Below are 22,991 nucleotides of genomic sequence, written 5' to 3'. Positions count from 1 at the left end.
ATACACTATATACTGTACGCACTATCCACCTTATTTTTAACATAACATAATTACCATTTGTAAGTTGAATGTGCGAGGCTTCCGGTGTCATGCGTTTCCAGTTATTTTACCTATACAAAAACAGTCTGTTATGCTGCTTTATATTGCAAATTGGTATTTGTCATCATATTAGTTTAATTTATTATCATACTGGTACACTGGTTTGAAGCACAAATATTTTCACTATTTACTGCACTTTGTTATTCTTCTAGTTATTTACCTATAGCAGCGCTAATGAATCTGAAGTCATTCACAGAAAATTACTCATTTCCACATTGAAAAATAAGGTGGATACACACACGTTTTTCCCAGCTAACTGAGTACTTACTCATCTCAGAATCCGAATGGCTGGCATCAAAGGTCTGCAGGGGGTAGTGAGGAAGACCGTAAACGATGAGTTGCAGGCGAACATCTGGGACCCTCAGCACATGGACAAGATCGTCCCCTCGCTGCTCTTCAACCTGCAGTCTGGTGAAGGCACAGAGAGGTGAGAGTTTTGGGCTTCAACCAGCCTGTGATTGACTTTTATTATATCTGTGCGAACAGGGTGTGTGAAGGTATGTAAAAACATATGTTGACAGACAGGTAGGACATCATATCGTATCCCTCGGACCAAAGGATATGATTGAACGAACATTTTATGGTCCTACGCCTTCCACAGATGATATAAATACATTTAGACCACTTAATGACATCTTGATATAACTCATGTGACTCTATAGCTGCTGTAGCATATTTTACTGGACTGTCTTGCTTTTAATGTTTCTAGTCAATGGTTTTATTAAGAAATTTAAGTAGTCGTTGTTTTTAAAAAATGTTGAATTTCTGTCAGATATTAAACTCAAAGATTTTAATATAGTTTGTTATAAGAAATGTAATTATGTACAGTTTAATTATATTGTATTATTAATTTTATTAAATTATTATTTATTTTTTTACTTTTGATGCTAATATGGCCATTAAAAATATATAAATAAAATATGTGACTATATATATATATATATATATATATATAATATATATTATAGTCACATATTTTATTTTCCCTGAAAATCCAACATAATTATTTATATTTTGTATAACTATGTAGGAATACCTATACTTCCCCAGTTTGGGAACAGTGAGATTTTTTTTTTATGTCTTTATGCTCACCAAGGCTGCATTTATTTGATCAAAACATGCAGTACAAGTACAACACTAATATTATGAAATATTATTACAACTTAAAATGAATGTTTTCTATATTGTAAAATGTAATTTATTCCTGTGATTCAAAGCTGAATTTTAGCATCATTACTCCAGTCTTCAGTGTCACATGATCCTTCAGAAATCATTCTAATATACTGATTAGCTGCTCGAAACATTTCTTATTGTTATCAATGTTGAAAAATGTTGTGTTGCTTAATATATTTTTGTGGATATCATAATACCTTTTTTCAAGATTGTTTGCTGAACAGGAAGTTCAGAAGAACAGCATTTACTTAACTCATAACTTGAGTTAAGATAAGGGTTACAGCTGATTTTCGCACATGTGCATCATTTAAATTTTGTATTGATATGTAAAGTTGTGGCGTTTGAAACCATAATTGACCTACAGCTGCACCGCACCAAATGTGAGTGGCGCATTGTTACATGTCAAACTAAATCGTTGCCATTATAATCCACCATGACCGGTCTTTGTTGATGTGCACCCTGCGCAGCCATAATTACTCCGCAGGAGGAGACTTTAATTGCCCCTTTCTGCTGTTTGGTATGTGCTAATTGCCGTTTGATGTAAAGGGCAGCTGATAATTAACTCATCCTGTCAGATGTGCACATTTCAGATGGGCAGAACAGCAAGGCTGGTTTACTGCAGCCACAGCAATGAACTAAAACACAATGTGTTTGTTTCTAGTAAACTAAACAGTCCAGCATCCTTCTGGATGTGTGGTGAGAGGATTTTAGCTGAAGTGAGAAAAGTTTCTGCAGATTTAGACAGTCGTCATGTGGTTATATAACCGAGGGACCGTGAACAGAACAGCAGGCTGACTGACAGCAGGGTGTGTGAGGGCAGAGGAACAGTGTGATTAATTAATGATGAGACAAACCCTGTGAGACTCTCCGCTCTTTTTCTGACACACACAGTGAAGCTCACACAGGAAGTATTCCTTTATATATGACATATTGTCTGACTTTTGGGGTCCTAAGTTACACAAAAATAATTTTCTTAATCTCTATTTTCTCTAAAAAACAAAACATCAGAACATTCTTAAAGGGTTAGTTCACCCAAAAATGAAAATTCTGTCATTAATTACTCACGCTCATGTTGTTCCAAACCCACTAGACTTTCGTTCATCTTTGGAACACAATTGAAGATATTTTTAATGAAATCTGAGCAATTTCTGTACCCCTATTTTGACAGCTGCGCAACTATCACTTTGACATTTCAGATTTCAAAAGCGATTGTGTCTCTTCCAAAAGTTTGGACTAAACCACTCAATTCATATGGATTAGTTTTGCAATCTTTTTCTAAACATTTTGAAGCATCAATCTGGTTGTGTAGCTGTCAATGGAGGGACAGAAATCTCTCAGATTTCATTGAATATCTTTATTTGTGTTCCGAAGATGAACAAAAGTCTTACGGGTTTTGAACACATGAGGGTGAGTAAATGATTTTTAGGTGAACTAACCCTTTAAGATAAATTTACTTGGGAAGAAAAATATGTATGACATCTTGATATAACTCATGTGACACTTTAGCTGCTGTAGCATATTTTACTGGACTGTTCTGCTATTTACAGGCAATGGTTTTATTAAGAAATTTCAATAGTAGATGTTTTTAATAATTTAAATTGTATACAGTATTATTGTATTTTTAATTTCAGACTTTCAGGCTTTTAAGTTACACTAACACATTTTCTTAATCTCTGTTTTGTCTTGTTTTCTTGGAAAAAAAAAAAAAACTAAACAAAGCAACAACATCAGAACATACTTAAAATTATACTTCAGAACTTACTTAAGAATTACTTCAGAATTTACTTCACAAGCAAATTATGATAATAAAAATTATTATAATAAGTATTATAATCTCCACTTAATCCACTTAATGGATTAAGTGGAGATTAGCCAATAATAATAATAATAGAGGTTATTATAAGTCTTAGGCCTGGTTTCATAGACAGGGCTTAGACTAAGTCAGGATTAGGCCTTAGTTCAATTAGGACATTTAAGTAGCTTTTATAAACATGCCTTAGAAAAAAACATTACTGGTGTGCATCTTAAGACAAAACAATGGCACTGACATATTTTATGTTATGTCAGTGCAAGTTGCTTTCAGTTAAAACAACTCAAACATGCATTTTAGTCTAGGACTATCTTAAGCCTTGTCTGTGAAACCGGGGGTTAAAGTTACAGTATCAAAAACAGACAGTTTAATTTTAACAGTCAGAGAAAATGTTTAAATTATGACGTTTTTAATGCAGAAATCACTGACTAACATTAGAAGTGGACTGCTGAAATTGGTTTATTTCTGCTTTAGGTCTCCTGTTTTATTGAATGTTTTACATGTGGTCTTCTCACTTTTGAACACTCATTAGGTGATTTGATATGTCAGTAGTTTTTTTTTTATTTTTATTCAGCTTCTTCTCAGAAACCCAAGCTCTTTTTCAATTCTCAGTTGAGAAGAGCTGAAAACTAAAAGCCTCCTTTTCTTTCTGTTTCCTCTGCAGTCGCTCTCCCTCCCCGCTGCAGGCCAGTGAGAAGGAGAAAGAAAGCCCAGCCGAGCTGACAGAGCGCTGCTTTCGGGAACTGCTGGGCCGTGCCGCCTATGGCAACATCAAGAACGCAGTCACCCCTGTGCTTATGTAAGAGACCCGCCACATATCACGCCTGTCAAAATAGGTTATGAAAGGATGAGAATATTATTTTTGTAAATCTGTGCTGGTATTGCTTTAGTTTTTAAAGAATAGCTTGATTCTTATAGGCTATATTCACTTAAGATTTAGTAAATTTGCTTTGTAATTCCAGTCTCTTAAAGGCACAAATTGTAAGATTTTTGGATTAAAATATCCAAAAACCACTAGAACAGCATTATATATTTTGTTGACTTGTGTACTTACATTATCCCAGATGTTTCCAAGAATGTTTAAATCCAGAGAAATAAGCAATTTTAACTGCGTCACCTATCAATGATATCATACCTGCGTTACCCTCAGTTTCCAGTTTTATTTTGTAGAAACCATGGGAAAACCGAAGATGCTTGAAAATATTATGTTTTATTAGACAAGGGAACAACTGTTTGGATACATTTATAGACAGGAAACTACTCATTGTTATATAGCTCAACACGTTTAGTCTTATGGTTTGAATCTCGTTTTCTTGATTATATTAATATAATATTCAAATATCGATCTAGCTTACTGCAGTGTGCAACAAGTGCCTCATAGCAGCCACGGAGTGAACGCTCAGAGTAAAGTTATAACATTATTTTCAACACACAAGTGTATCTAATATGATAAACAGTGCTGCGTTACCCCACATACTCCTGACCGGAAGAAGCGGAAGCGGCGACTGGCATAATAAAAGTTCCGCTGCTCTCGAGCCGTGTGTCACGCTCGTCTGTCATTAGCAATCGCTCCAGCTGCCTCGTTCAGCTACAACATCACTCGGCCCTGCTCTGCTTCCTATAGTAACGTCAATAATATCATCCATGAACGTGGTTTCTGCCTGAGTTTCATCCCGATTATTTTCCATCGGCTGTGAGGTGAAGACGTCATCAAGCTACGCCTTTGTTTTTAATAAGGCTACCTCTAGCGGTGAAAAATTACATTGTGCCTTTAATGTTGGCATATTGATTAAGAGTAATTCAAGAATATTTAAAACTTGTCTCAGTTTTAGACTATTTATGAGTTCATAATTAATCTCGCTGCAGGTGGTGTGAATCTAATTTTTCAGTCACTTTTGGCTTCATCTCTCTAGTTCAAGCTCTCTCGGTTCTCTCACCGCAGGCATCTTGATAATCACTCTCTGTGGGAAGGCAAAACATTTGCAGTGCGCTGCTTTAAGATCATCATGTACTCCATTCAGGTGAGTTCAGTCCTATTTTTAATTCAGGCAAGAATCTAAATTTTTTTGTAATTTTAGTCACACATTCAATGTGAATAGTTGTACTTTATTAATATGTTATTATTTTTGCAATTCTGTTTAGTTACGATTATTAGTGATGCAAAGATTATTCTTTTTAAATTATATTTACATTTATATATACATATTTTTAATCACAAATTTTAATAAACGTTTTTAACGTAGTCATTTAAATCTCTCTTCTTTGTCTCTCTTTCTGTCCCACTAGTCTCAGCATTCTCATCTAGTCATCCAGCAGCTCTTGGGCCATTTAGATGCCAACAGTAAGAGCTCAGCCACAGTGCGTGCTGGGATTGTTGAGGTCCTTCTGGAGGCGGCTGCCATCGCTGCCAGTGGCTCTGTTGGTGGGTGTGGAATTACAACGCCGGTTAATGTGAATCACTGTGATAATTATACTAAACATTAAGTAGTGTAGCCAGTATAAAACTTACTGCACAGATACAGAGTGGTATCTTATAGCTTGTGCATAACACATATCACATATCATAACACATACCACATATTTCATGCCTGTGCTCAGTATCTGGGTCACTCTCCCCCAGACGTTAAGCTGCTCCTCTGGGAGAACAGAAGTGTGACATTGCATCTGACCCAATCTAGATTTCAGCCAAAAATATACAATTTATAGCCCGACTCTCCTCTCTGACATCAAGTCAGTGCTCACACCTAATGTCACGTGTGAAAGCCCTGTCACACTTCTTCTGGCAGCACTGCTGCTGACCCAAGGGGCGGCGCCACCTACAGCTCTAAACTTTTTTTGTGTGTATTTAACGCAATTAATGCAGCATCTGTTTTTTCCATCATAATTTGGCTATAGTGTTCCATTATATGATCATGCTCTTATTCACGCAAATGCTTTTAAGCCATTCAAGCGCCACAAGACAAACGAGAACACGCGGTCTGTGAATGTCGTGTCTGTGTGACACATACGACTCCTGCACAGAAAGACACTCTTGCGCTTGAACAAACAATAACACAGAATTATACCAGAATGCTCGTTTTGTCGAGTATCCTGATAAGAGCAGTCTTAAATTAGTTAAATAACGTCTTAAATGAACTTCAAGAGTTGTGAGAAAATAAGATGCAAATCAGATCCACGTTATGTTTGGCAGAGGCCAGTCACAGCAGCCTAATAAACCAGATGCTGTGATGTCTAATGTTAGTCAAAGAAAAAAGGTAACAGAAAATTGTAGCTTTTATAAGGATTAATCTATATTTCATTTATAATCTATGCAGTGAAGAATGTATTTTTGATAACTTTATTCAATTTCTGTATTTCTGTATATTTCCAGATGACTAATATTTAAAAAAGTGGCTGCATATATTATTAATGTGTGTGTTTGTTGCTTATTTTAGGCCCCACAGTGCTGGAGGTGTTCAACACGCTGCTCCGGCATCTGAGGCTCAGTGTGGACTATGAACTCACAGGATCCTACGACTGCACCAACCTCGGCACCAAGATCATCAAGGAGCACGAGGAGAGACAGCTACAGGAAGCCGTCATCAGGACTATCGGTGTGTCTGCGAGCATAATACGACAGACATTTCACAGTCTTCTTTAAGTTTCTTTATTTTTAATTACAATGGTCTGTGTCTTTTGAAATCAGGCTCATTTGCAAACACGTTACCCACGTATCAGCGCTCTGAAGTGATGCTCTTCATCATGGGAAAGATCCCCATTCCAGGCATGCATCTCACACTGCCCTCTACAGGCTCAGGGTGAGCACTGCAGCCACTACATACTTTTTTACTATGAAAATTAGTATAATTAAACATTATTGTGGTAGATAAAAGCATTTATTATACATTACATTTAATAGACATATAATGTTTTCTTTATTTTCATACCATTGCATTTAAGTTTGTGGTAATTGTTTTTTGGTGAAAGTCTTTGCAAATCTCAAACAGAATCACAGTTTTATTTTAAAGCTTAAATGTCTTCACTTTTCACATTTTCTAAGGTGAACATAATTTATTGTGTCTGTATTGCAGGCTTGAAGGCAACCGTATGATCCAAGTCATGCTGTTGAAGTCCTTGAGACAGGTAAAGTCTACCTACTTGATGCCTCATTAAAGAGAATTACATCAAAACAAAGATTTGATGATGTAAAGATAATGTTTCCCTCTTTCTTTTCTTCACTGTCCAGGTCACATGTGGCTTCCAGACGACTAACATGCTGACAGCTCTGCCCAACTCCTTTCTGGACCCATTGTTGTCATTTGCTCTGCTAGAGGATGCAGAAATTCGGCTGCTGGTGCTGGAAATTCTGGTCAGCCTCATTGACCGCCATGACAACCTCCCCAAGTTCTCCACCATCAGGTTAGTGTCTTTACTGCATTTAGGTCTAGGTGTTCTGACCATGGAGTATACACTATTGTTCAAAAGTTTTCCATTTTTTAAAATGTTTTTAAAAGAAGTATCTTATGCTCACCAAGGCTGCATTTATTTGATCAAAAATACAGTAAAAACATTAATATTGTGTTAATTATTAGTAAAGTTTAAATAGCTGTTTTCTGTTTGAATAAATTTTTAAAAGGACTTTATTCCTGTGATGCAAAGCTGAATTTTCAGCATCAGTCTTCAGTGTCACATGATGATAATATGCTGATTTGCTGCTCAAAAAACATTATTATTATCAATGATAAAAACAGTTGTGCTACTTAATATTTTTAAAGAAAATATTTTTATCAGGATTCTTTTATGAATAGAAAGTAAAATGACAGAATTGTTTTGAAAAAGAAATCTATTGTAACATTATAAATGTCTTTACTGTCACACTTGATCACTTTAATGCATCCTTGCTGAATAAAAGAAAAAGAGAAAAACTTACTGACCCCAATCTTTTGAATGGTACTATATGCTGACAAACCAGGGGACTCGAGTGGTCAGCTTCCATCTAAATTGACTCTATTTACTTTCATAATAAATGTGACCCTGGACCACAAAACCAGTCATAAGTCGCACAGGTATATTTGTAGCAATAGCCAACAATACATTGTATGGGTCAAAATTATAGATTTGCCAAAAATCATTAGGATATTAAGTAAAGATCATGTTCCATGAAGATATTTTGTAAATTTCCTACCATAAATATATCAAAACTTTATTTTTGTGAGTGGATATGCGTTGCTAAGGACTTCATTTGGACAACTTTAAAGGTGATTTTCTCAATATTTTGATTTTTTTTTTTTTTTTTGCACCCTCAGATTCCAGATTTTCAAATAGTTGTATCTCGGCCAAATATTGTCCTATCCTAACAGATGAAGTTTTTCAGATGAATTTCAAAAAATGGACCCATATGACTGGTTTTGCGGTCCAGGGTCACAAATGTCCTATTTATTGTGCACCATTCATCAGCGTATATAAAACTTTGTAATTAATAAATTGCCATTAATAAAAGCAAATGTATGTAACCAAAAGGGTATTAACCAATAATAACTTGTCCATTGAAAACCTATTTGATAAAATCAAGCCTCTTCCCACTGAATTTCTGAGTTTCTGAGTTTCACTGAGTTTCAGTTTAAAAAAAATATCATGTCAAAAAAAAAAATCATGTAAAAATAGCTTTTCATGCAGGTGATTTGACTGTTTTACTAGTTTTTCTATGGTTTCATGTGTCACTTTGTCCCCATGCAGTATCATCTCTGATATCTCTGTGCTTAAACTCAAAGTGGACAAGTGCTCACGTCAAGACAACCTCTTCATGAAGAAGGTACAGCATTCCTCTGTCCATTGCTCACATTCCTGTTGTCATTATCATTCTGATCTTAAGTCAGTGCTTCTGTTGAGATTGCATGTATGTCTGAAGGGCGGATGCTGTGTTGAAGTGTTTTGACTGTGATATCTCTGTTTTTAGCATGCGCAGCATCTGTACAGACACATCTACCTGTGCAGTAAGGAACAGAGCAGCGTGCAGCCTCACTTTGAGAAGCTCTACTCACTCCTGGCCCTCATCAGCATGGAGCTGGCCAACGAGGAGGTGGTGGTGGACCTTATCCGTGTGGCGCTCGCTCTACAGGTGTGTTTACACTCCTAAAGTCCCCATGAAATCAAATTTTACCATGAATATGTTATTAGCTCTTAAACAATAGTTATATTTCCATCCACCTATTTTTATGAGCATTTTGGAATATTGCATTAAAAAATGCTGAATGGAAACGGCAAGATGCGCATAAATTCTAAAAATTAGCATTAAAAACTTGTGTATTCATCTGAGTTGGATCAATTTTTTTATCCGATAAGAAGACATGCGCATAAACTATGATGGAAACCCAGTTACCATACCGAATAAATTCCTCGATGCACATCAAAAAAGACTTTGCGATGGGACGGCATAACTGGACCAACCAGTGGATGGATCTTGTTGCACAGTATCTGAAATGCTGTTTTGATTGTTCTGAAATTCCTGAACAAAGTCTGTCATCAAAGTGGTTCAGTATAATTACCTCAGAACTGTTTTACATGACTGCGTTCCCAAACAGCAGGCATCCGCCTCCAAAAGCAAGTTAACATTACCATGTTTATTGTGTTTCGTCTGCGTGCTCTGAGGAGTAGTATGTTATATATGAAAATTATTATATACAGTGGCTTCTCCTACTGCATCAACTTACATTTTTCTTATCGGGAATTGACAATGTTGTTGTCTTTGACTCACTGGATGGAAACGGTGCTTTATTCACAAATGTTTTATGCAATATTCCAATTTTGGTTAAATTCACAACTTTGGATGCAAACATAGCTAATGACAAAATTCACATTTAGAAGATGTATGCATTCAAAATTTACAGTCTCAAATCTTAGAAAGTATGTTAGTCCTGCACACATACAGCAGGGCCACCAAATATGACATTAGAGATTACAGAAATCCGTTGCCTCTCTTCAATCTTAAATATGTGTGTCTATTGTAGAGCTCCTTGTATATGAAAATGATGTGAAGAGTTCAGGGTGAAACCGCTATGAGTTGTTATATAGCTGTAAGGTGTGTTCCTGTTGTGCCCCCTACTGTACGGTTGTGAATTTGCTTTACCTTGTAAATTTGTCATCTCTCTCTTCTGCTCTAATCTCTCTTTATTTTTTCATCTAGTTTTCATTTCAAGTCATGGAAGTTCAATATTTTATTCTTTTCCCTGTGCTGATAGCACAAATGGGAACACAGGAAAACTATATTTGCAATGGTCTCCATTACGCTTCTATAGTTTACTTGCGAGTCACACATAAAAACACAACATGCACAAGAAACAAAACTAAACAATTTATCTTTGTCAGCTCTTTTATGACTTTTTTATTGAGGCTAGGTCATTTTTTCATTAATTTGAAAGTCAAACTGAGTTTTTAAATTAGAATTTCAACTCAAAAATGTGAGTTTTGAATTTTCAAAATTTATTTTTTTGTTTCGTCATGACCTACATGGCTTAACAAGGAATTCATAAAGACTTTGGTTTCAGTGTTTCTTCTCTTCTTCCTGTGTTGCTTTCCATCCAGGACTTGGCTCTGAGCAGTGAGGAGATGTTACCGGTGTATAACCGCTGTGCTGTTCATGCCCTGTCCTCTGCTTACCTCAATCTCATCAGTCAGCTCACCACCGTTCCTGCGTTCTGCCAGCATGTTCATGAGGTCAGTGCCATATAGACGCTGAACACAACCACCAGCTCTGTAGTCACTAAATGTTTGTATTTATCAGCTGTATTGCATAACAATTTAAGTTGAATAAAATGTATCAACCTTTTTGCAGGTGATTGAAATGAGACAAAAAGAATTTCCTTACCTGTTACCTGAGGACGTCTTCATTAAAAACGCAAAGTAAGACAAACTGACAAAATATTGTTTGTACTGTATTTTGGTCAAATAAATGCAAATAAATGTATTTATTTATTTTAAATGTGTATATATTTTATGAATTATGATTTGCTTGTCCTCTGTTGATTTCCCAGGATTCCTAAGACACTGGAGAAGCTGGAAGGAGAGGTGTTGTTCCAACAGGCCAAGATCGCTGAGGTTCTTGGAGGAAGTGGCTACAACACTGAACGACTAGCTACACCTTATGTCCCACAGTTTACAGGTGCATAACAGAGCATTTTGTGCCACATAATATCAAAAATAACTATATTTTAATAGTCACATGGCACACTCTAAATGCACTGCATGTGCCGTTCATGTTGTTTTTAAGAACGCAATGTAATTATTATTGTAGATAAGCAGCTATACAGGCTATAGCCAATGCAATCAAGGCATTTGCATTGCAGATTAACTGATTAGCTTTAGCCTGATTAGCTTTAGTCTAAAATTGTTTCTGCTTATTAGCCGACTGACAGATATTGATTGAGTAAACAGTTGATTAATTCCACCCTCTTCCCTTAGATGAGGACCGGCTCTCAAAGAGAAAGAGTGTTGGAGAAACAATATCTCTCCAGGTGGAGGTAGAGTCCAGAAACAGTCCCGACAAAGAGGAGGTAAATGAAAGCATATAAAAGTTTGGGATCAGTAAGATTTTTAATTTTTTTTAAAAGAAGTTTCGTCTGCTCACCTAGGCTGCATTTAACTGCAAAAACAGTAATATTGTGAAATATTATTACAATTTAAAATAACTTTTCTATTTGAAAATATTTTAAAATGTAATTTATTCTTGTGTTGGCAAAGCTGAATTTTCAGCATCATTACTCCAGTCTTCAGTGTCACATGATCCTTCATAAATCATTCTAATATGCTGATTTGCTGCTAAATCTTACCGGTCCCAATCTTTTGAACGGTGGTGTGTGTGTGTATATATATGTGTGTGTGTGTGTGTGTGTGTGTGTATGTATATATATGCAATTTATATATTTTATATATTTTACCTTGTTCCTGAATGTATCACAATTAAAGTAAAGTAAATATAAAAATATTACATACAAAAATATATATAACTATGTTGTAATATATAAATGTATAATATATAAATATGTAAAATTTATATATATTAAAATATTATATATTATAATATATAAATATAAATGTATATTTAATTTAAATTTAAATAACAAATAGTAGGTTTTATTAGATATAGCTGACTTCTGGGGATGAATTGTTCTGATGTATGTTTTCTTTTCCTACAGAGAACACCAGCTGAAGAAATCACTTTTGAAACACTAAAAAACGCCATCGGTGGGTTGATTTAATGAGAATTGAACTTTCTCTAAATTGTCTCTGCAGATATTTCCAGAATCTGCATGATGTAATCATTTGTATCAATATTGCTTTGTTAACTCCTATATTAGCTGAACAGTGCTAAAGTGCGTTTGTGTGTGTATTCTCCAGTGGACAGTGTAGGCGTAGAGGAACAGGAGAAGGAACGCAGGAGACAGGTGGTTGAGAAGTTCCAGAAGGCCCCCTTTGAGGAAATAGCTGCCCACTGTGGTGCCAGAGTAAGTTAACTCATAGCGTTTTTCCTTTTATTTCATGAAAATTTATGCCACTGTTGTCTTCTCTCACACTGATCAGCTCAAAATTGTCATTTAGAGCTAATATTTGTTCTTCTGTTTCCTCCCAGGCTTCAATGCTGCAGAGCAAACTTAATCAAATCTTTGAAATCACGATCAGGTAGGTTGCAGCACGGATCATTTCAAACATCAGCCGTCTCTGGTAAAGATGTTTGCGGTGATAAATCTTCTTATCTTTCTTGCTTGCAGGCCTCCTCCCAGTCCATCTGGAACCATCACATCAAGTTACGGCCAAACCCAGAGTCGCTCTGTCCCCGTTTATGAGATGAAGTTCCCGGACTTGTGCGTTTACTAGTGCAGCTCAACTCAGGATTCAGGAACCTTCAGTAGCAGCAAGAGGTGCAGGGAGCTGGAGGGTTTTAACTATTAAATTATATTTTTATGTTTTTAATGCAGGAAAACTAAGAGGTCAGCCCTCCTCTATCCTATAAGCCTCATTGCTGTATTGTCCCGTTCCCCCGCCTATGCTGTTACTGTAGACAGTAACTGTTGGAAGAATTTCGAACATTTGGGTTCAGTTACGCTGAGTTTTCCGTATGTACAAATATTTCCCACATATTCTTGGTTATTCTGCTCCTCCATAGCTCACATAGACATGTATTTGGGCAAGTATTGCAGCAAAATTCAACGGGGGCACAAAACCTATTAAGAACATGTCTGGGTTATATTTCACCCCTAAAATCAGAAGGAAGAAATAATAAATTATATTTTGAATTTTTTTTTTTTTTTTTTTTTTTGCAATGTGACATTGTTTTCATGACAATTAATTTCAGTGCTGATTTCAATTACAAATCATTTCATTACAGTCATTCCTTATTGTAATAAAACTATAGTAAAATCACCGGTATTTAAGGCGGTATTTATTATTTTGGAAGTGAATAGTATTTAATTGTCATAAAAAATAATGTTGTGATGCAAAAAAATCTTAATAATCATAAAATAGGCTTCATTTTGTATATATATGTGTGTGTGTGTGTGTGTGTGTATATATATATATATATATATATATAATATACACACACATATATGTACATATATATGTATACACACACACTTTTTTTATCGTACAATAAATTATGATGAAGAGGAGTTTTATAGAGAAAAAGGTGAAACTTCCCCCTTTGTCATCTCATGATAATTTGTGACAAATCAAGCTTACAAACCTTTCTACCACTTTCTACCAGAGTTTAAATCCTATTAGTATCAATGAAGCCCATTTATTACACAACACGTCTCTCGAATGATTTTTACTTGTTGGTGCTAATTTTTGTTCCTAGTAGTTTGAACATTTAGTGAATTAACTTTTTATTGTTTTCTTTAAACATTGGAAGCTTATTATCACAAAGTGTTCTCAGTCTGTGTAGATATCTGGAGTTTGGATCACTGGAGGTGACTGTCTTATGTGTTAAACACAGTTAAGTGGTGTTAAGGAGCTCTGGTGCTCAAAAAACTATTTAATTAACACTTTTTTCTATTTATCTAACCATACTCATTTGCATTCATCTGTAACCTGCTAAGTTGTGCTTATTTTTGAGTGCTTCCGCACAGTGTTGTGGCATTAGACAATTTTTTAAATTATTTTTATTTTGTAAACATAAGCATAATTTTTACTGTGTATATAAAGTTGTGTATAAGGTCTATGAATATATGTAAATAGCTGTTTATTAGTTTTAGAATGCTCTGGTTTAGTCCTTGTTTGGTCATTGTCTGAATGAGAGTGTGTATTTCCTCATAAAGAACAAATCAATATGACGCCTTCTTTTTTATAGAGTTTGCAAAATTCATAGATATGTTTTTGTGATTGACTGCTAGCTCCAGGGTTCAGAGGAAAATGAAGAAAAAACAGTCTATCAGGAAAGGCAACATCGCCATTCATCACACTCCTGGTCAAACATATTTTTTTGATGTCATTTGAATTACATAAATCTCTACAAATATCCCAGATCATCCCGAGAGATATTTTAGGGCTGATCTGCGTCTAAACGTATAATAGTTTAAGGATAATATACAGCCGGGGTTTATTTTGCTATTGTGACCGTCTGACTGTACATTATCCTGCTTATTACATCCTGCTAATTACCAAATAGAAAAATATATGGATATGAAATATTCATTCTGAGTGGATATTATTTAATTATTTTAATTGTAGATTAGCTTCCTTGTAGATGTGCTAAGAAAAACGTCCATTAGCAACAAGACCTGCAATACAACAATATTACAATATTAATTTATATATAGTATTTTTAATCTGCAATCCAAGTTATGTTTTTTTATGGACTAGTTAGCTAACATATTTATCTACAACGTAACAAGTCTTCCTGTATTTTAAGTTCTCTCTCATCCAGCTCTTTGTGTTTCTTACCAGTTCATTGTTCTTCCAAGCTATTTCTTTCTTTCTTTCTTTCTTCTAGCCACCTATCAAAGATTTTATCTTCACAGTAAAATTAAGTTGGTAACTGTTTTGAGTTGCCATTGAGCTATTCTAACTTGTTTTGGTCTGAAAAGCGAGCGTGTGGTGTGATACGAAAAACATACTATGGTCAGATTCACAGTTTAGCGGTCATTATACAAAATTTCTCCTATTGGCTAATAAGAATCAAGTATTTTAGAGGCTGTATAATAAATTATATTTTTACTATTTGATGGAAAACTTTAAACCTGTAAGTGTGAAACCTTCCGTTTTCCTCTTGTCTTTCAAATTATTCATGTTTAGCTAGCAGACATTTGTGTGTTTCTGCATATTTTAGTCCCATTATGTGAAAGGACTATTTTTTGTATGGCTGTGGATTTTATAGTGCCATTAACTGAACTGCTGTGCTTTTTCTAGAGGATTCTCTCAGCATGCTGTTATTTATGTCATCAATTGGTGACTGCATACAGTATATGTTTTAAGTATTACAGATTAAATCATTTTTGCCATGAATTCATTATTCGTTTATATTACACAGACAGAGCAGTAGATATTTTAATGATCCAACAAAAATAACCAGAGATACCTAAAAAGTAAATGCTCTGATTCCTGTAGTCTGTAGTGTCTTTACCCTAGTATTAGTCACTGCCGTCCTTAGTATTAGTATGCATTTGCTATATGAGTATTTCCTTGAAATGAATCTGAAGTGTAGCTCTTGCCCCGATTATATCTGTGTAAATGCTCAGTAGTTCTGTAAATACATCTCACATTTCTTCAGCATTGGAGTTCAGTAATGGATTTAATGTCTGTAAGAATGGTAATTTCTGGGCTGTGACGTGTCAAAGTTTGTCATTTATTATGTCTTTGCAATTTAAGTGTCATTTCTGATGTAAATGGAGTCTTAAATTGGAGAGCTCTGTTTCTGAGCTGTGTGTAGCACTGATGAAATATCAATCACAATGTCTGTTTCTTTTTCTAATGAATGAAAGTTTTCCCTCTGATTTGTTTGTGGTTAAACTGCAAATAGACAATAAAACATTTTCAATACAATGCAGTGTGCACATTTGAAATGTTTTGCCACAAAACTCAAAAAGCTTTAAACTGGGAGTTATTTTAGGCTGATTGTTTTAGACTGATTTTTTTAGACTGTCATATTTTGATCAAACTATTATTGTAGACTGATTATTTTAACATCTGAAGTTAGGGGTGCTGAAACTTTGGAGTTTGCCAGTGACCTTACGCTGTGCCTTGTTTTATTCTTTTCATGCTTTCTTGCTCAAAGGTTTTCCTTTCATTGTTCAGCAAACGCAATCATATAATTTGGTCTTGGAAGGGTTTGAGGAAAAATGTCTGAGCTCAAATCGAGATCTCTTACTTTTAGACTACAGGTTTTTTTTTTGTAAGCAAAATGTAAGCAAATGTCTCTATTTGCTGTCCAGGAGAAACAAGATTCGATTTTTATAAAGAGATCTAGTTTGTGATTTGTGATCTGTTTTATTGAAATCTGTCTTTATTTAAAGGGGTGCTTCACCACTGGCAAAATGGGCTTTCAATAAAACTTGACTGCCTGTAGAAAGGTGATTTTTTTTTTTTTTTTTTAATTGGTGCTACCTGACTAGAGAAAACAGAAAAAAGGCTGTTGTCTTCCCTTTTGCCAATTAGGAAGGAAAACTTAAACACCCATAATGCACTGGGCATGTTGCCATCGAAGGACACTCCCACCAGTCTGCTATGGATACGTTTACCAGAGTCAAATAGCGCCTTGCTTTAGTAGCAGATACTTCTAGGCAAACTTTTAGTCATAATGGGTGTCGACTTTATTGTTCTCGGGTGCAAGAATTCAGTGAGTAAACGTTTAGCGCAAATGAGTTACTTTCGGTTTCCAGTGAAGGATCCAGTGGATCCTTAACCATTGTAGGCAATGCTTAAAGGCTGCAAAGAACTGTAAATGAGAACGCTGCGACAGAAAATCTGAAAAAACTCCATGTTTGTAGTCAGCATTTTAAACGGAATGACCATGAACACAGTATTTCAGGTCATGCGGAGGGGAAAAACTGCCTAAATAATCGTGAATTTCTTGGTCCAGGTAACGCGGAGAACAAGTAAACATTGTTCATTTACACTACCTACATTGTAACAATTAAAAAAAAGAATAAAAATGCTCAAAGAATAATATTAAGGCTGGCCCACACTAAAAGATTTTCAAAATGTGAGAGACCACAAACATGATGATAAAAAAAAAATCAGATTTAACAGTTTTGTTCCTATAGAGTGTGGAGTGCCGCAACATGACCAAAATGGCACAACACACATAAACCGATTCTATTCACAAACAACTTGACTGTGAACACGGGAAATCTTGCAAATCTCTTGCAGACAAACTTTGACTTTAGAGTAAACAAACATGGTGGACGACCGGCAAGAAGAAATGGCAATAATAGTGTTTGGACTTCTTTTTACAGAAAAATTGTGGGAAAAAGAAAAAGGTTTGGATGAAGTCGTGTTATGCCTCCATCTTCCATCAGCTCGCTTTCTGATTGGGTATCATTTCATTACGCGTTTGTCGTCTGGGTTCCCCCCACACAACAGGATTTCTGATTTGAGATCGTTGCGGCCCTGACGTTCTTCCAACCAGATTAAATCACTCTTAACCCAAGTGTACCGCACAAGTCCTGAAAAGTGAAGCCAAAGCATTTCGAGCAGTTCCTAGTGGCTGGCTGCAGTATAGGTCATCAACCCCACCCTCACCATGTAATCGAATGGGATGCGAGCCGAACTAAAAAATCCAATTACACTTCAATTAATTTTTACAAAGATGGTTTCTGTCATTTTAGCTAGTTCTTATCACGCAGACGTATGTTCGAGTGTTCATTTTTCCAATAAGTTTGGATTTAGTTAGTTATTTGATGCTATAAAAACGAGGTGAAACGTCATGATTGACAGCTGTGCTTGCGATTGAGTCTGTGGTAGTATGGGTGGGACCTTGATACTGTGGCTCCACAACTGCGCAGACTTGGGCTCCAAGCGATGTAATCGGAAATGACCGTTACTGGGATATTTTGGCTTCATTTTTCTATAGTGGAAGGAAGTGGAGACACATTCCCTATCTTTTTTTACAGTCTAAGTCTATACTCTTAACACACCTTTCACCACAGGAAAAGATAATCGTGATTTAGGATTTTGGAAGGGGAGAACTGGGCCGAAAATCGGCCTGATTATCTTGTAGTGTGTGGGTGCCTTTATGCACAGATGCCAAAAGCCAATAATTACTGTCAATTATGGCCCATATTATGAATCTATAATGTTATTATAAATCTATAAATATGTGGTTTTGCTTTTTTCCTTTTACCTCCCGATTAGAATTTTACGTTAGACATCAAAACATTATGATATACAGTTAAAAAAGACAGATGACTATGTAACTCTTTTATAACCTGGCATAAAGAGTCCAGTTTACTGAGGAAACCGAAAAAATCCCTTATATTGTCTGCTTCCCATATGGATCAGTTCAGACCAATCGACAAATTGGCCACTCCAGGATATATATATTAACCATAGAAACAGAAATTCACAGCTGGCAACATTGCAAATTCAGTTTAATGTAGTTCATGTACAGTATATTACAGTAAAGCATTTCTGAATATCCTTTCTTTTTAAATCCCAGAGATGATCAGTACAGTGCCGTGTGTCTAAATGAACTGTGAATATCAAGTAATGAGTATTTCATTTTTTTTTTTTTCACAGGACACTAACATTTCATGCCCTGTACTTTTGGTTCAGAGGAAAATTCTTTTTTTTTTAAATAAGGTAGCCGATATTAAGGACACATTTAAATGTTTTGACACCAAATATTCTCTCCTCTCTTAATCTCTGAACGGCTGTCCGTCTTTAACAATGACGTTTCGTATGAGTGTGAGCAGTGGCTTGTTGGATTGATCTGAAAAGGGCCTCATGAAGCCTCCGTAGCGCTTGTCAGGTGGTGCGTTCCAGCGGAAATGGGTCATGCGATACTTCCCGTTGTTCTTTACATTGTTCCTGTTTTGAACATGGAGCTTGTCTCCCTGCCCTCGCTCCACCCGGATGCTTTCCACCAACTCCTCTGGTTCCACCGGCTCCTCCTCCAGAGCGCCATTAGTGAAGACTTTGACAGGTCGACGCTTGCGGCCCATGGGTTTGCCCCAGCGGAAGTGCTCCATGGAGTAAGACCTCCTCTCATCATTGTGAGGGGTTTCTCCAGTGGGGTCTTGAAGCTCGATCGAGTCAGGAGACAGAGCTGATAAGAGCAGGGCCAAACTGAGACTCTCTTCCTCAACCTCTTCTTCACTGTTCAGCTGTTCAGATGAAGACACTCGTCCGTAATTGGAGGATTCTTGTGCAGATCTGCACTGCCTGATACACTGCTGCACAGTCAGGACAGAGTACAAGAGGACATAGATACGTTAACCATGGATGCAGCTTTTGTTAACAGACATTACATTGTTTATGTGCATTCAAATTGTTTAATTTGAATCTTTTCGTATGTACTCATTATATAATTGGCTGAATCTCATGAAGCTTGTTAAGAATATATTGGAAAGAAAATATTAGAATATAAAAAAATAAAGTAAATCTCATTACCATAATGATTAAAAATTATGATTTTTAAGTAGTGTTTATGCATTCATTATTTAATGTACACCTTATATGCTGATTTATTGAAAAAATATTGTATTAATTTATTTTTGTACTGTGAAAGGAATCATCATTGAGAATGACCAAAAATGATAATTTTTATATATATATATATATATATATATATATATATATATATATGCATATTTATTTTTTTCTTTCTGATTTTTTTCTTTCTTTCTTTTGTGAAATTGACTCAGTTACTTGTTAATGAGAGATTAATGTTATCAAATTTTTGTTAGGTTTGTGGTCTTAGCGATTGCTCATTATATAAATATGACTTTATATGACTGAAAACACTAAAAATTAATACAAAAAATTATACTAATTGTGTGTTTTATTCTTTTATTATAAAATTATAAATGTCTTCACTGTCACTGTGATCAATTTAATCCATCCTTGCTGAATAAAAATTCTTTAAAAATCCTTTCTATTCATCAAAGAATCCTTTAAAAATGTACTGTTTAAAATAAATATTTCTTGAGCAGCAAATCAGCATATTAGAATGATTTCTAAAGGATCATGTGACACTGAAGACTGGAGTAATGATGCTGAAAATTCAGCTTTGCCATCACAGGAAAATATAAAATATAGTATTAAAACAGAAAACAGTTATTTCACAATATTACTTTTTTTTTTTTAACTGTATTTTGAATCGAAGCAGCCTTGGTGAGCATAAGAGACTTCTTTCAAAAACAATTAAAAAATCTAACCGACTCCAAAAAGTAGTGTATATCTTTAAAGTCATGTTATTAATGCATTTAAACGCATCTTACCAATTTTTGCTCATTAGATTTAAGGCCCATGCAGTCTATCAAATCCAAGCAGCGGCCGTCTACATATGGGCTGTGGAAACACAAGACTGCTGCAGCCAAAAGCCAGGAAGGACAGAGCATCTGAAAACAAGCAACAAGACAAAGATCTCATCAGTTCTTCCATCCCTCGGGTATCATTCGCATGACTCAGAATGGAAAGCTGCAAAGAAAATGGCTGATGCTGAGATATATATAAAGTCAAGGACGAGTTTCATTGCTCAGGTATTTTACTTGAATCGCCTTTGATTTGATTGCGCTGAATGGATCACATGGCCTCCCCATCATCTGTGCACTGAGGAGTCACTGAATCACAATGATGGCGTGTGGGCAGGTCGCATACGGTTATGAGAAACGGTTATGAGCTTTCAGTCTTTTTTATATTTAACCAAAATGTTCTGTGATTGGTGACATTTGACTGTTCAGGGTGCTTAAAAGAAAGAAGAGAAATGAACTTAAAGACTTTTATCTACTCTGTTCATTCATTTGTACCTGGTCTTTTATGGCTAACCTACAGCTTTTATAATGACGTCATGACACACACACAGATCTGAGAGGAAGTGGTCCATTAATATCACACCACGACGTCAACAGCAGTGTTGTGTCAGGGATGAAAAGACAGCGCTGAAATAAATCTGCTTCAGTTTGCAGACTCTCTAGTCTTGCGGTTTGAGACTCATTAGACTGTCCATGAAAGTTCACCAAAATTGGTTTTTGGAAAGGACGATGACTCAGTTCTTGTCTGAAAACACTTCAGAATTATAGTTCAAAAGCCTCTTATGATCCTGTTATATATTACACCATTTCACAGGGGAAGAAAAAAGGTCTATGAATATTCTCTAGAAAACAGAAAAGTGGATCAAGTTATTGAATTTTAATTTTGTCTTTATTACATTATTAGATATTGCTTGATGATTCACCCTGGTCATCCACACTTCAATTTATAATAATATACATTTTTAAAGAACCACACATATATGTATGTATATATATATATATAATATATACAGTCAAACCAAAAATTATTCATTTTTGATATTTTTGATATATTTTTACTAGTGGGTGCAGGACACTATAGTTCATTTATGTAAGTGAGGATAACAAAATAAAGTAAACTGTGACATATTATACCCAAAAATTCTTCATACAGTGGACTACCAGTAAAATTGATAAAAATTTGGGACCAAAAATTAAGACACTTTGACCTGAACATGTTTTGCTTAATCTGATATAATTAAGATACATTTTTTTCACATTTTAACTCTGAGATCATGTCATATTTTATTACCATTTTTTTTTTAAACTATAGTGAATAAACTGAAATAATGAATGAAATGTTCAAGGTGTCTGAATAAATTTTGGTTTGACTGTATATAACGTGTATGTGTGTGTGTTCATGGTTCTATATAAAGGTGTATCATTTTAAATAGAATGACTAAATTTAATATCTTTCTCATATATCTGTATGTGTGTGTGTGTGTGTATATATATATATATATATATACATATTTAAATATGTAAAAGGCAATTATTTAATAAAGTAGTATTAATAATTTAAAATAATCATTTAAAATCTATTATTATTTTGCAGGGTTTTTTTCTTGAAACATTTTTTGTCAATAAAATTCAATTGAGACATTTTGAAAAGCTATAGGTTTGCTTCACATAAAATTCATCATAATACATAATAATAGTCATAATGCATAATAATAGTCTTAATACATAATAATAACAATAAAGTTATTTAAAGTTATTTAAATAAAATTAGTCATTCTCAAGATCATCAAATATTCAGTAGTTTTTGTCTTTAATTTGAATTCCCAGTCATGCATGTTTCATTCAATTTGCATCATACCTCTAGATTTTAATTGTAAAGTTTGGATTATGTTATTTAAAAAGATAAATGACACATTTTCTGCGACACTGTTCATAAATAAAGCCTTATAGACAGATGCAATATTAACCAGTGATTTAATTGTTCAAATTCTAATTCTTCTTACCTTTCTTAATTTGTAGATGAGTTGAAGTTCTGAATCTTCTCTTCTTTGGGTCTCCAGTCCGTATCGAGCTCACCTCCACTGCTCTCAGTTATCACTTTTTTTTCCTAGCGTCTGTGAATGGATCTCTCTCTCTCTCTCTCTCTCTCTCTCTCTCTGTCTTGTTCTCTCTTACTTTCTGAATGAGCTCTGGTCTCTTATATACTCACAGGTGCATGGCAACCCCTCAAGGCTGGAAGATGATCAGGTGGGTCTCTGCTGAGGTGAGTGAGGGGGTGGATGCACTGGGGAAATCACTAATAAAAAACAAACCTTTCTAACTTTTTGTTCATCTTCATTCCTCTCTGTTTTTGAAACATTAGAACATCCACAGGATGTGGCAGGTGTTTTATGGATCGGAGGCTGCGGTTCCGAGTATTTGTGCCATTTGAGACACCTGGAAAGTAATGGGATGCTATTTTAGTA

The 22,991-nt window shown here is 35.2% G+C and overlaps 2 protein-coding genes across 4 annotated transcripts in view; one reads left to right on the top strand and one right to left on the bottom strand.

Moving 5' to 3' along the window:
* efr3bb (EFR3 homolog Bb (S. cerevisiae)) overlaps positions 1-16,096 on the top strand; it is a 40,736-nt gene extending 24,640 nt beyond the window's left edge. For all 3 annotated transcript variants that reach the window (XM_051875199.1, XM_051875198.1, XM_051875200.1), the window contains exons 6-23: positions 377-526; positions 3,747-3,881; positions 5,025-5,103; positions 5,369-5,504; positions 6,517-6,675; positions 6,768-6,879; positions 7,153-7,204; positions 7,308-7,480; positions 8,798-8,873; positions 9,018-9,179; positions 10,643-10,774; positions 10,893-10,960; positions 11,092-11,219; positions 11,519-11,610; positions 12,253-12,301; positions 12,455-12,561; positions 12,687-12,736; positions 12,826-16,096. In XM_051875199.1, the coding sequence (XP_051731159.1) occupies positions 377-526; positions 3,747-3,881; positions 5,025-5,103; positions 5,369-5,504; positions 6,517-6,675; positions 6,768-6,879; positions 7,153-7,204; positions 7,308-7,480; positions 8,798-8,873; positions 9,018-9,179; positions 10,643-10,774; positions 10,893-10,960; positions 11,092-11,219; positions 11,519-11,610; positions 12,253-12,301; positions 12,455-12,561; positions 12,687-12,736; positions 12,826-12,931 (1,966 nt within the window). In that variant the 3' untranslated portion in view covers positions 12,932-16,096. The remainder of the gene's footprint in view (positions 1-376; positions 527-3,746; positions 3,882-5,024; positions 5,104-5,368; positions 5,505-6,516; positions 6,676-6,767; positions 6,880-7,152; positions 7,205-7,307; positions 7,481-8,797; positions 8,874-9,017; positions 9,180-10,642; positions 10,775-10,892; positions 10,961-11,091; positions 11,220-11,518; positions 11,611-12,252; positions 12,302-12,454; positions 12,562-12,686; positions 12,737-12,825) is intronic.
* Positions 16,097-18,625: 2,529 nt separating this feature from the next.
* Positions 18,626-22,699, bottom strand: pomcb (proopiomelanocortin b). The gene is made up of 3 exons (XM_051875211.1): positions 22,530-22,699; positions 20,494-20,613; positions 18,626-19,446 (listed from the first exon to the last, which is right to left on the bottom strand). Exons 2-3 carry the CDS (start codon positions 20,611-20,613, stop codon positions 18,910-18,912), a joined length of 657 nt encoding a protein of 218 aa, XP_051731171.1. The 5' UTR covers positions 22,530-22,699; the 3' UTR covers positions 18,626-18,909.
* Between the last annotated feature and the right edge of the window lie 292 nt (positions 22,700-22,991).

The sequence above is a fragment of the Ctenopharyngodon idella genome, chromosome 20, assembly GCF_019924925.1.
Source record: "Ctenopharyngodon idella isolate HZGC_01 chromosome 20, HZGC01, whole genome shotgun sequence".
In the NCBI taxonomy this organism is placed as follows: Eukaryota; Metazoa; Chordata; class Actinopteri; order Cypriniformes; family Xenocyprididae; genus Ctenopharyngodon; species Ctenopharyngodon idella.
This window is presented reverse-complemented; position numbering and strand designations above follow the sequence as displayed.

Coding starts and splice junctions, on each gene's coding strand:
- pomcb (XM_051875211.1), bottom strand. CDS start 20,613: ATGCTCTGTCCTTCCTGGCTTTTGGCTGCAGCAGTCTTGTGTTTCCAC. Junction 19,447..20,493: donor AATCTAATGAGCAAAAATTG/GTAAGATGCGTT, acceptor CTGACTGTGCAG/CAGTGTATCAGGCAGTGCAG.